General features: G+C 39.9%; 1 protein-coding gene across 1 annotated transcript; it reads right to left on the reverse strand.

The window, feature by feature from the left end:
• Positions 1-11,735: 11,735 nt before the first annotated feature.
• LOC132358192 (myosin-8) lies at positions 11,736-14,456 on the reverse strand (the record flags this gene model as incomplete). Its single annotated transcript, XM_059912051.1, has 5 exons — positions 11,736-11,921; positions 12,927-13,022; positions 13,583-13,687; positions 13,872-14,045; positions 14,355-14,456. Coding segments are annotated over 5 exons (627 nt in total), but the record flags the coding sequence as incomplete, so codon positions are not given.
• Positions 14,457-14,464: the final 8 nt, after the last annotated feature.

Raw genomic sequence — 14,464 nt, forward strand, 5'->3', positions numbered from 1 at the left:
CCTCTTGGGAAGGTCAGGCTACTATAATATAAGAAAAGCCCTGTTTTGGGTGTGTTCCCCAAGGGGAATGTTTTTCTCCTTCATCAGCGAAGAGGCTTTCTTTTTCTCTCGTGGGCTCCGGAAGCAGCATCTTGGTGGCGCTTGGAGCCAGGAGGGAGGAATCAGGCTGGTAAATTCCATCCTTAAGGAAGTAAGGTTCTTTGCAACTGCCCACAGCTGATTCTTCAGCTTCCCACTTAGGAAAATGGGACCGACTAAGTCCGCAGTGAAGGTGCCTGGGGACACTGGTGTCAATGTAACATGTGCCCAAACCTCTGTCACAGCCAGGAGGCAGAATTTAAGTTTGCTCACCGACAGCTGCTGTGTTAGCCCTGAAATGGTAATGCTTATGGAAAACTTGGCTGAAAGGCAACAGCTTTTAGTAGTTGTGCTAATGGTCTCGTCCATCAAATGACCCTCTCCTCTTCACCTTTCTCTTGTCAGTTATACCCATGTCTTTGATGAGAATTGGGTATGAAGTCCTCTTAAGAAGCACGTTCCTTTTATTTATTGTATTTAAAAAATACGAGCCTTTAAAAAAATTCCCAAAGTGAGGTACACATTGTAGAAAGATTGAAAAACATAATCAAACATACTGAAGGAAAAATTTAAATCACTCCTAAGATTTTAGCATAGAAGTAATCTCTACCGGAGTTTGGATTAAGTCCTTTTACACTTTTTTTTATGTTTGTAAATACACACACAGTTTTGTTTTTTTTTTTTAAACACGTGCTTTAAACAAATACACAATTAGGGTATCAGCCTGTAAGCATGGTTTTGTATTCTGCCTTTGCAACTTAACAGATTATGGGAAATTTTACCATGATATTAACTCTTCTTCTACATCATGATTTTTACTAGTTACATATCGTTCCATCCTATGACTGTACTCAGTTTTCTATTTTGGGGCACTTAGGGTGCGCTAATTTTTTTTTTCTTTTAAATATTCCTGTAAACATATGTGTGCATATGTTTATGCATATCTTGACGATATTTATAGAATAGACTTTCTGGGCAAAGGGTACGACTGTTTTAAGGTTTGCAGTAGTACAATGCCTGTTATTAGAGTCTCCACAGTAGTGATGTGGCGTAAGAAAACAATAAGTATTCTCTAATGATCGTTATGGAGCCCAAGCTCATATTGCTTGCCGCACAACAGGTCAACAAATCGAGAGACGAGTGGTTGGGGCAAGGAATAGTGACTTTATTCGGAAAGCCAGCAGACCGAGAAGATGGTGGGCTAGGGTCCTCAGGTAAGATGGGCTAGAACCATCTTCCCCGAGGTAGAATTCAGGCTTTTTTTATACTAAAAGGGGAGGGAGTGTTGTTAGCTGTTGCAAACTTGGTGTCGGAATCCTTTGTTCTTGTAGCTGTCCACTTAGGTCAGGTCATGCTGTTCCTGTAAACCTCCCAACAAGACAAACGTTATTCTCTGTTCTGCAACTTTTTATCTCTCTATGAATGGAAAAGTGTTACACCTGTAAAGGCCAGAGCCTTGAGAATTGGCTATCCTGTATATTTCAGGCTATAGGCAACATTAAGTTGTAGCAAAAACAAAGTACAAAGGTTAAAGTAAAAGAAACAGATCTGATATGGAGTCAGTTTTGTTATTCCCTAGTACATGAGCATACTGATTATCAGGTGTTGTAAATATGCAATAGTCAGTGCAACATGACTGCAAAATAAAATGACAAATACTGCAAAATTTTCAGAATTTAATGAAGTTGATGAAAGTGGTATTAGAAACCTGCTTAAATTTTGCAAAGCCACTGGCCAGGGTGATGCAGCAGCACTGAACTAGTTAATAATTATAAAATTCTGAACATGGACAATGATGATCCAATAAGTGCTTCAAGGGAGTGAGTTTAGGATCAAAGGATTAGGAAGACCCTTAAAATATCAATGAAGATAGCCTCAACCACCAGAGGGCAGACAGCAGAAGCAAGAAAAACTACAATCCTGCAGCCTGTGGACCAAAAACCACAGTTACAGAAAGATAGAGAAGATGAAAAGGCAGAGGGCTATGTACCAGATGAAGGAACAATAAAAAACCCCAGAAAAACAACTAAATGAAGTGGAGATAGGCAACCTTCCAGAAAAAGAATTCAGAATAATGATAGTGAAGATGATCCAGGACCTCGGAATAAGAATGGAGGCAAAGATTGAGAAGATGCAAGAAACGATTAACAAAGACCTAGAAGAATTAAAGAACAAACAAACAGAGATGACCAATACAATAACTGAAATGAAAACTACACTAGAAGGAATCAATAGCAGAATAACTGAGGCAGAAGAACGGATAAGTGACCTGGAAGACAGAATGGTGGAATTCACTGCTGCGGAACAGACTAAAGAAAAAAGAATGAAAAGAAATGAAGACAGCCTAAGAGACCTCTGGGACAACATTAAACGCAACAACATTCGCATTATAGGGGTCCCAGAAGGAGAAGAGAGAGAGAAAGGACCAGAGAAAATATTTGAAGAGATTATAGTCGAAAACTTCCCTAACATGGGAAAGGAAATAGCCACCCAAGTCCAGGAAGCGCAGAGAGTCCCATACAGGATAAACCCAAGGAGAAACACGCCGAGACACATAGTAATCAAAGTGGCAAAAATTAAAGACAAAGAAAAATTATTGAAAGCAGCAAGGGAAAAACGACAAATAACATACAAGGGAACTCCCATAAGGTTAACAGCTGATTTCTCAGCAGAAACTCTGCAAGCCAGAAGGGAGTGGCATGATATACTTAAAGTGATGAAAGGGAAGAACCTACAACCAAGATTACTCTACCCGGCAAGGATCTCATTTAGATTTGATGGAGAAACCAAAAGCTTTACAGACAAGCAAAAACTAAGAGAATTCAGCACCACCAAACCAGCTCTACAACAAATGCTAAAGGAACTTCTCTAAGTGGGAAACACAAGAGAAGAAAAGGACCTACAAAAACAAACCCAAAACAATTAAGAAAATGGTCATAGGAACATACATATCGATAATTACCTTAAACGTGAATGGATTAAATGCCCCAACCAAAAGACATAGACTGGCTGAATGGATACAAAAACAAGACCCATATATATGCTGTCTACAAGAGACCCACTTTAGACCTAGGGACACATACAGACTGAAAGTGAGGGGATGGAAAAAGATATTCCATGCAAATGGAAATCAAAAGAAAGCTGGAGTAGCTATACTCATATCAGATAAAATAGACTTTAAAATAAAGAATGTTAAAAGAGACAAGGAAGGACACTACATAATGATCCAGGGATCAATCCATGAAGAAGATATAACAATTATAAATATATATGCACCCAACATAGGAGCACCTCAATACATAAGGCAACTGCTAACAGCTCTAAAAGAGGAAATCGACAGTAACACAATAATAGTGGGGGACTTTAACACTCCACTTACACCAATGGACAGATCATCCAAAATGAAAATAAATAAGGAAACAGAAGCTTTAAATGACACAATAGACCAGATAGATTTAATTGATATATATAGGACATTCCATCCAAAAACAGCAGATTACACGTTCTTCTCAAGTGCGCACGGAACATTCTCCAGGATAGATCACATCTTGGGTCACAAATCAAGCCTCAGTAAATTTAAGAAAATTGAAATCATATCAAGCATCTTTTCTGACCACAATGCTATGAGATTAGAAATGAATTACAGGGAAAAAAACGTAAAAAAGACAAACACATGGAGGCTAAACAATACGTTACTAAATAACCAAGAGATCACTGAAGAAATCAAAGAGGAAATAAAAAAATACCTAGAGATAAATGACAATGAAAACACAACGACCCAAAACCTATGGGATGCAGCAAAAGCGGTTCTAAGAGGGAAGTTTATAGCTATACAAGCCTACCTAAAGAAACAAGAAAAATCTCAAGTAAACAATCTAACCCTACACCTAAAGAAACTAGAGAAAGAAGAACAAACAAAACCCAAAGTTAGCAGAAGGAAAGAAATCATAAAGATCAGAGCAGAAATAAATGAAATACAAACAAAGAAAACAATAGCAAAGATCAATAAAACTAAAAGTTGGTTCTTTGAGAAGATAAACAAAATTGATAAGCCATTAGCCAGACTCATCAAGAAAAAGAGGGAGAGGACTCAAATCAATAAAATCAGAAATGAAAAAGGAGAAGTTACAACAGACACCGCAGAAATACAAAGCATCCTAAGAGACTACTACAAGCAACTTTATGCCAATAAAATGGACAACCTGGAAGAAATGGACAAATTCTTAGAAAGGTATAACCTTCCAAGACTGAACCAGGAAGAAACAGAAAATATGAACAGACCAATCACAAGTAATGAAATTGAAACTGTGATTAAAAATCTTCCAACAAACAAAAGTCCAGGACCAGATGGCTTCACAGGTGAATTCTATCAAACATTTAGAGAAGAGCTAACACCCATCCTTCTCAAACTCTTCCAAAAAATTGCAGAGGAAGGAACACTCCCAAACTCATTCTATGAGGCCACCATCACCCTGATACCAAAACCAGACAAAGACACTACAAAAAAAGAAAATTACAGACCAATATCACTGATGAATATAGATGCAAAAATCCTCAACAAAATACTAGCAAACAGAATCCAACAACACATTAAAAGGATCATACACCACGATCAAATGGGATTTATCCCAGGGATGCAAGGATTCTTCAATATACGCAAATCAATCAATGTGATACACCATATTAACAAATTGAAGAATAAAAACCATATGATCATCTCAATAGATGCAGAAAAAGCTTTTGACAAAATTCAACACCCATTTCTGATAAAAACTCTCCAGAAAGTGGGCATAGAGGGAACCTACCTCAACATAATAAAGGCCATATATGACAAACCCACAGCAAACATCATTCTCAATGGTGAAAAACTGAAAGCATTTCCTCTAAGATCAGGAACGAGACAAGGATGTCCACTCTCACCACTATTATTCAACATAGTTCTGGAAGTCCTAGCCACGGCAATCAGAGAAGAAAAAGAAATAAAAGGAATACAAATTGGAAAGGAAGAAGTAAAACTGTCAGTGTTTGCAGATGACACGATACTATACATAGAGAATCCTAAAACTGCCACCAGAAAACTGCTAGAGCTAATTAATGAATATGGTAAAGTTGCAGGATACAAAATTAATGCACAGAAATCTCTTGCATTCCTATACACTAATGACGAAAAATCTGAAAGAGAAATTATGGAAACACTCCCATTTACCATAGCAACAAAAAGAATAAAATACCTAGGAATAAACCTACCTAGGGAGACAAAAGACCTGTATGCAGAAAACTATAAGACACTGATGAAAGAAATTAAAGATGATACCAACAGATGGAGAGATATACCATGTTCTTGGATTGGAAGAATCAACATTGTGAAAATGAGTATACTACCCAAAGCAATCTACAGATTCAATGCAATCCCTATCAAATTACCAATGGCATTTTTTACGGAGCTAGAACAAATCATCTTAAAATTTGTATGGAGACACAAAAGACCCTGAATAGCCAAAGCTGTCTTGAGGCAAAAAAATGGAGCTGGAGGAATCAGACTCCCTGACTTCAGACTATACTACAAAGCTACAGTAATCAAGACAATATGGTACTGGCACAAAAACAGAAACATAGATCAATGGAACAAGATAGAAAGCCCAGAGATTAACCCACGCACCTATGGTCAACTAATCTATGACAAAGGAGGCAAAGATATACAATGGAGAAAAGACAGTCTCTTCAATAAGTGGTGCTGGGAAACCTGGACAGCTACATGTAAAAGAATGAAATTAGAATACTCCCTAACACCATACACAAAAATAAACTCAAAATGGATTAGAGACCTAAATATAAGACTGGACACTATAAAACTCTTAGAGGAAAACATAGGAAGAACACTCTTTGACATAAATCACAGCAAGATCTTTTTGGATCCACCTCCTAGAGTAATGGAAATAAAAACAAAAATAAACAAGTGGGACCTAATGAAACTTCAAAGCTTTTGCACAGCAAAGGAAACCATAAACAAGACGAAAAGACAACCCTCAGAATGGGAGAAAATATTTGCAAATGAATCAACGGACAAAGGATTAATCTCCAAAATATATAAACAGCTCATTCAGCTCAATATCAAAGAAACAAACACCCCAATCCAAAAATGGGCAGAAGACCTAAATAGACATTTCTCCAAAGAAGACATACAGACGGCCACGAAGCACATGAAAAGATGCTCAACATCACTAATTATTAGAGAAATGCAAATCAAAACTACAATGAGGTATCACCTCACTCCTGTTAGAATGGGCATCATCAGAAAATCTACAAACAACAAATGCTGGAGAGGGTGTGGAGAAAAGGGAACCCTCTTGCACTGTTGGTGGGAATGTAAATTGATACAGCCACTATGGAGAACAATATGGAGGTTCCTTAAAAAACTAAAAATAGAATTACCATATGACCCAGCAATCCCACTACTGGGCATATACCCAGAGAAAACCGTAATTCAAAAAGACACATGCACCCGAATGTTCATTGCAGCACTATTTACAATAGCCAGGTCATGGAAACAACCTAAATGCCCATCAACAGACGAATGGATAAAGAAGTTGTGGTACATATATATAATGGAATATTACTCAGCCATAAAAAGGAACGAAATTGAGTCATTTGTTGAGAAGTGGATGGATCTAGAGACTGTCATACAGAGTGAAGTAAGTCAGAAAGAGAAAAACAAATATCGTATATTAATGCATGTATGTGGAACCTAGAAAAATGGTACAGATGAGCCAGTTTGCAGGGCAGAAGTTGAGACACAGATGTAGAGAATGGACATATGGACACCAAGGGGGGAAAACTGCGGTGAGGTGGGGATGGTGGTGTGCTGAATTGGGCGATTGGGATTGACATGTATACACTGATGTGTATAAAATTGATGCCTAATAAGAACCTGCAGAAATGAAAAAAAAAAAAAATCAATGAAGACATCATACAGTTTTTGCAAAAAAGGGCATTCTTTATGATTGCATTGCAAAAGTTAAACATAAAGGGTGCCACATCATACAAGATTGTGAGAAGGATGTTCCTTTCCTCCCAACTCCAACATTGATTCATTCTTTGTTCTAAGAATTAACAGAGATGCAGTTGTAACGTAAATCTTGTGAAGTATAAGAGAAAATAAATTTATTTCAGTGGTTCTGGCTTGATTTTTATGATAAAATCCCAATCAGACTTTTTCCCCACAATTTACTGTGTAATTTTGGACTTCATTTTAATTAATTTCGATTCACCTTAAGTGGTTGTTTTCTGAGGTACATGATTGTTGATGTAGAAAATCCCAAAGAATTTCCCCCCAAACTCAGAACTATGAAGTGAGTTCAGTAGGGTTTCAGGGTATAACATAAACATACAAAAATCAGTTGTATTTCTTTAGGCTGTATGCTAGCAGTGAACATGTGGACACCAAAATTAGAAATACAGGGACTTCCCTGGTGGCGCAGTGGTTAAAAATCTGTCTGCCAATGCAGGGGATACAGGTTTGATCCCTGGTCCAGGAAGATCCCACATGCCATGGAGCAACTCAGGTCGTTCACCACAACAACTGAGCCTATGCTGTAGAGCCCGAGAGCCACAACTACTGAAGCCCGTGTGCCTAGAGCCCGTGCTCCACAACAAGAGAAGCCACCGCAGTGAGAAGCCTGCGCATCGCAATGAAGAGCAGCCCCCGCTCGCTGCAACTAAAGAAAGCCTGCGTGCAGCAACAAAGGCCCAATGTAGCCAAAAAAAAAAAAAAAAAAAACAAGAAGTACAATACAATTTACAATTACTTAAAAACAAAAAGAAAGAAAAAGAATTTAGGTGTAAATCTAACAAAACATGTACAGGACTTGTATGCTGGAAACTGTAAAACAAGGAAGACAGAAATTGAAGACGATCTGAATAAATGGAAAAACATACTTTATTCACGAATTGGAAGAATCAATATAGTAAGCTAATTTTCCCCAAACTGGTAAATAGATTTAATGTAATTCCTATCAAAAATTATAACTCTGGCTTTAAAGTTGGACATACAGTATCCTAATTATTATTTTCCCAAAGCACTATAATTGTAGTATTTCCCCCAATGAAAAATTTTAACAGCTTTATGGGGATATAATTGATGTATAACGAACTGTACATATTTAAAGAGTCTCGACATATGTAGACACTGTGACACCATCATCTGAATCAAGATAATGAACATGTCCATCACCCGCAAAGTTTCCTCCTGGTCCTTTGTAATACATCCTACTGTCCTTCTGTGCCTCCCATAAATCCTGCCTCTCTATCCCTAGGCAACCACTAGTCAGCTTTCAGTCACTATAGATTCATTTTTTTTTCCCTAGAATTTTATATAAATGGAATAATAGAGTCTACACTTTTTTGGTCTGGCTACTTTCCATCAGCATTATTATTTTGAGATCCATCCATGTTTTTGTGTGTGTTAATAGTTTATTTTTATCATTTTTTAAAAAAAAATTATTTATTTTATTATTTTATTTATTTATTGTTTCTGGCTGCATTTGGTCTTCGTTGCCGCGGGTGGGCTTTTCTCTGGTTGCGGCGAGCTGAGGCTACTCTTCGTTGCGGTGTGCGGGCTTCTTATTGCGGTGGCTTCTCTTGTTGTGGAGCATGGGCTCTAGGTGCGTGGGCTTCAGTAGTTGTGGCTCTCGGGCTCTAGAGCGCAGGCTCAGTAGTTGTGGTGCATGGACTTAGTTGCTCCACGTCATGTGGGATCTTCCTGGACCAGGGCTCGAACCCGTGTCCCCTACATTGGCAGGCGGATTCTTAACCACTGCGCCACCAGGGAAGCCCAATAGTTTATTTTTTATCATTTTGTAGTATTACATTATATGGATTTACCATAATGTGTTTATCCATTCACCTGTTAATGGCCATTTGGGTGGTTTTCAGTTTGGGGCTATTACAGATAAATATGCTGTGAATATTTGTGTGGACATACGTTTTCATTTCTCTTGAGTAAATACCTAGAAGTGGAACGACTGGAACAAATGGGTAATTTCTTAACTTTTTAAGAGACTGCCAAACTATTTTCCAAAATGGTTATGCCGTTTTACATGACCACTAGCTGGTGTGAGAGGTCCAGTACCTCCACCTCTTGGCCAACACTTGGACTTTTAGTCATTGTAATAGGTGTGTTGTGATATCTCATTATGTTTTAATTATTAGTCCCCTAATGATTCATGATGAGCATTTTTCATGTGCTCTGTGTATATCTTCTTTGGTGAAATGTTTGTTTAAATCTTTTGGTTCTTTAAAAATTGGGTGATTTGTTTTCTTTTTAGTGAAGATATAGATTTCTGTATGTATTCTAGACACAAGTCCTTTATCAGGGGTATAATTTGCAAATACTTTTTCTCAGTCGGTGGCTTGTCCTTTCATTCTGTTTAACAGTGTTTTTCAAAGTGCAGAAACTGAATTTTGATGAAATCCAGTTTATCAATTTTTTCTCTCATGGCTTGTGCTTTTGGTGTTGGCATCTAAGAAATCTTTGTGTAAACCAAGGTCACAAAGATTTACTCTTATGTTTACTTCTAGAAGTTTTTGTGATTCTACTTTTGGTTTCCTCTTTGATCCAAAATTTAATTTAGGAGAGTATTTTGAATTTTTTTGTTTTAAACTGTTATTAATTTTAGACATTTTTGCGATTGAGGCCTGTGCAGTTTATCCTGTAAAGGAGTGAGGCTGATAGGGGTTGGGAGGCAAGGGAGTGTGGATGGTAGAAGGTGGAAGAGGGACAGGAGTGCATAAAGTACAATTTTTGTCTAGATTGCATTTTTGTTCTACTGCTTCCTCTCTTTCTAGATACCAAACTCCTCATGTTTATACTGCACTAAATCTATCTTGTTTTATCCTTCCTCTTTTCATAAGTCCTTTCTCTCTCTCTCTCTCTCTCTCTCACCCACTCATCCATCCAATCTGTCAGAAAACCCTATGTGCGCTACCTTCACAGTACATCTAGAATCCATCTGCTTCTCGTCATCTCTCAGTGCCTATCTCTCTGGTCTAAGCCACTGTCATTTTTTATCTTTTATTTTGCAGTAGGCTCCTAACTGGTCTCACAGTTTCGACCTCTGCCCCCTTCAGTGTATTCTCAATGCAGCAGGGTGATTCTTTTTTTTTTTTTTAAAGCCTTATTTATTTATTCATTTTGGCTGTGTTGGGTCTTCTTTGCTGCGCACGGGCTTTCTGTAGTTGCGGCGAGAGGGGGCTACTCTCCCTTGCGGTGCAGAGGCTTCTCATTGCGGTGGCTTCTCTTGTTGTGGAGCACGGGCCCTAGGTGTGAGGCCTTCAGTAGTTGCAGCATGCGGGCTCAGTAGTTGTGGCTTGCAGGCTCTAGAGCACAGGCTTAGTAGTTGTGGTGCATGGGCTTAGTTGCTCCGCGGCATGTGGGATCTTCCAGGACCAGGGCTCGAACCCGTGTCCCCTGCATTGGCAGGCAGATTCTCAACCACTGCGCCACCAGGGAAGTCCCCAGAGTGATTCTTTTAAAATGTGTGTTAATATCACTCCTCTGCTCAAAACACTCCAAAGATTTCCCATCTCACTCTGAGTGAAGAGAAAAGTCCTCAGGTGGCCCTGAAGCCCTACATGATCCCTGGGGTCCCAGGTTCCTCTCTTACGCCGTGACTATCTTGCTCATTCTCCTCTAGCCCTGCTGGCCTCCTTCCTGTCCCTGGGCCATGCCAAACTGCCCCTGCCTCAGGGCCTTTGCATTTTCTTTTGTTCCCTCTGCCTGGAATACTCTTGCTTCCTTCAGGTCTCAGCTCAAATGTGTTTTTCTTAGAGAGGCCTTGCTTGACTCCTCTCTACATGGTACTAACTGCCTCCCTCTTACTTTTTTTATTTCTCATGAGCACTTACCTGACACATTACGCAGCTTCTTATTTTTTTTGTAGATCTTTTTACAAAAATTTTATGTTGGAGTGTAGTTGATTAACAATGATGTGTTAGTTACAGGTGTACATCAGAGTGATTCACTTACACCCATACAAGTATCCATTCTTTTTCAAATTCTTTTCCCGTTTAGGTTATTACAGAATACTGAGCCGAGTTCCCTGTGCTATACACTAGGTTCTTGTTGATTATCTATTTTAAATATAGTAGACACAGCTTCTTATTTGTTGACTGCGTTTCTTTCCTTGCAGAATATAAGTTCCCAGAGGGAGGGAACTATGCTTTGTTCACTGCTATTCCCATAGTACTGAGAGCAGGGCCCGGCGCATAGTAGATGCTCAGTAACCACCTGCGGAGTGGGTGCATGAGTGTGTCCTGTCTGAAGGCGTAACCTCAGTGAGTGGTTTCCTTAGTCATTTGTAACAATCTAGAGAGACTTAATAAAATTAAGTCCAGTAAAAGATAATTGTGTGTGTGTGTGGTGGAGCTGGAGATGGGAAAGGGGATGCGGGGTGGTGAGGGAGGTACAGATATTGAATGTTCCACAAAGCCATATATAATGTTAGAATAATAATAGCTAGGTGAGAACTGTGTTTGAGAATAAGTAATTTTGGAAGTAAATGAGTCTGGTTCAGTTTATCAGTTCACTGTAGTTTTTATTTATTCAACATGAAGAGAAAGACAACACAAAGCAAGTGACCCAAAATAGCACATTTTGTGCATTTCTTCAGCCCCTTGGCAGCATCAGGCAGATGTGTTCACTCTGCACTGACTTGTGTGTGAATCTCCCGGCTCTTCACCCTCAGCTTGTTGACCTGGGACTCGGCAATGTCAGCCTGTTCCTCGGCCTCCTCCAGCTCGTGCTGGAGCTTGCGGAATTTGGCAAGATTAGCATTGGATTGTTCCTCCTAAGGATAAAGTTGTGAGAGTTAGACTTTGTGGTTCTCATTGCACTTGTCACAAACAGGATTATTTCCTCAACTCAGATATTTCCTCCTTACGGTTTGTTTGTCATATCGGATTTCAAATCCAGACAGAACTTGTAACTTCAGTTACATTTTTTACTCTAAAGAATGAAAGAAGAAATAGTTTTGAAATGGAAGAGACGAGCTCATTATGTCAAACCCATGTATACGTGAAGTCTATTTACGATGTATGGACTGAGTGGAAAGGAGGAAGAGACCCACGTGCGCTCGCTCACAGAGGTTAGACAGTAAATGTAAGGTCAAATTCTAACTTTGGGAAAATCCCAGTTGAAGTGTTTTTGCCATATATTTTGACTCTGGTATACAGAGACTCTGCGGGTGGGTGGATGGGGATAGGAAGAAAGTATGCCCTTTGTTGGTTGCACTTACTACCATTTGTGCCTCTCCCTTTCGTGTTCCCTTTTCTTACCTCTTACCCACTACATTGTGTCTGGAAGAGTGGGGAACAACCAGGAAAAGTGAAGCTGGAGAATCTTCCAACACATCCTAATTTGCTACAGCGAATGTGCAGGGATAAGTCCCTGCTGATGACAGTGGTAGTGAGGGAAGGAGTCAGCTGGGGTAAAAGATTTCTGTTTGGCTTTTGGGAACAATTGATTTTGTGCATTTCTAGAGGGAGAGGAATATTTATCATGGTGTTAGATTTTCTGCTGGATATTCTTTGCAGCTATCAAGTAAGGTGGGTTATTTGGAATTTTCTTTTCTTCCCCCAACCCCTACAAATTGCTTAATAATAAAAATATCTCGTCTTGAGGTCTTATTCTATAATTAGGATTTGGGGGTAAATTCATATTTATATCCTCTCTCTTAAAATAAGTATGACATATTCTTACTTGGTCTCTTTCTTTCTCATTAACACATTCTCTTAATATACTTTCTACCCCCAACGAAGTTTCCTTCTTCCCTCAAGGGCTTAAAGATACTTACAGCCTCCTCAGCTTGTCTCTTGTATGATTTCACCTTTGCCTGTAATTTATCTACCAGGTCTTGCAGCCTGAGAACATTCTTGTGGTCTTCCTCAGTCTGGAAGTTTGAAAAAAATGGTCTGCATTGAATCCAACAAAATCAACCCACTACAGGTGGTGAAGTAAATCACTTTGATATGATGGCAGGTGGGCCTGGGGTAAATGTGGTCAACTCTGAGGCTTCCTTCATAGTATTAACAGTAGCCACTCTTGTTAAATGTCCACTGTGTGCAGGCACTATATTGGAGAGTTATACACGTCTCTAATCCTTACCTCCCTACTCTGGTGAGTAGATGTTTTTATTCTATTTTACAGGTGATGAATTAAGGTTGAGAGTGTTAGGTAACCTATCCGAGTTTAAAAAGTAAGAGGCCAAACTAGGACTAATACCAGTTTATCTGTCTTTGAAACCTGTATTCTTTCCTCACTTACACGATTTTCTAAAGGCCTTCCTGATTTTCCTAGCTTAGGAAAGGGTCTGTGATAGGTGATTGTGTCATTTGCCCCTTATGTATATCGAGTTAACATGTAGCTATTTGTGAGTACCACATAGTCACCAGGTTTTCAATTTCCCTTTGTGCAGGAAGTCTGGATATTCTAGAAAGCTCTTCCCCTTACCTGGTAGGTGAGTTCCTTTACTCTTCTCTCGTGTTTCCGCAAACCTTTAACAGCCTCAGCATTACGTTTCTGCTCACTTTCAACCTCTCCTTCAAGCTCACGTACCTACAATCAAGAAAGATACTTATATAGTCAGTCTTGGGGGATGTTAATTAACTCAGGACCTACTGACGATATTGGGTGGCTGTCCCCAGCCACAGGATAAGGATGGGAGTCAATATACAAGAAGAGAGAAGGATCGGGGAGTGCCGTTTTCACTTTCCGGATTCAGAGAGATAGAGAGACCCACCCTGGCCTCCAGCTTCTGGATGTGCTTCTTGCCACCCTTCAGGGCCAGCTGCTCAGCCTCGTCCAGGCGGTGCTGCAGGTCCCTCACCGTCTGCTCCAGGTTCTTCTTCATCCGCTCCAGGTGGGCGCTGGTGTCCTGCTCCATCTCTGTCAGCTCCTCGGTCATCATGGTCGCCTGGTTAAGTTCACAAGAGGCATCAGTGGGCCACCCACCCCTCCTATGCGGGCACACGGAGGGTGCTGTGAGGCTGGTACTAGGCACGCTGATGCTTTCCTCCTTGCCGCAGCCACCGCTGATGCTGCATGGTTCCCCTCCCACTTTGCCTCTGCTGAGGCTCCGTCTCCTTCCGTCTCTCCGGGAAGCCACCACTGACTGAATGCAGGGGTGAGGAGAGGAAACCTACTTGCAGGTCCCAAAGGGGCGGCGTAGAAGCCCCTTTCTTATCTCCAGACAGCATCTCTGATAAGAAATAATGGAGCGCACATCCGTGACATCCTTCTTGGCCTTCTCCTCTGCATTTTTGGACTCCTGGATAGACTTCTCCACCTCTGCCTGGCACTGGGCTATGTCAGCTTCCAGTTTTTTCTTGGTAT

The sequence above is a fragment of the Balaenoptera ricei genome (assembly GCF_028023285.1).
Source record: "Balaenoptera ricei isolate mBalRic1 chromosome 7 unlocalized genomic scaffold, mBalRic1.hap2 SUPER_6_unloc_1, whole genome shotgun sequence".
Taxonomy (NCBI): Eukaryota; Metazoa; Chordata; class Mammalia; order Artiodactyla; family Balaenopteridae; genus Balaenoptera; species Balaenoptera ricei.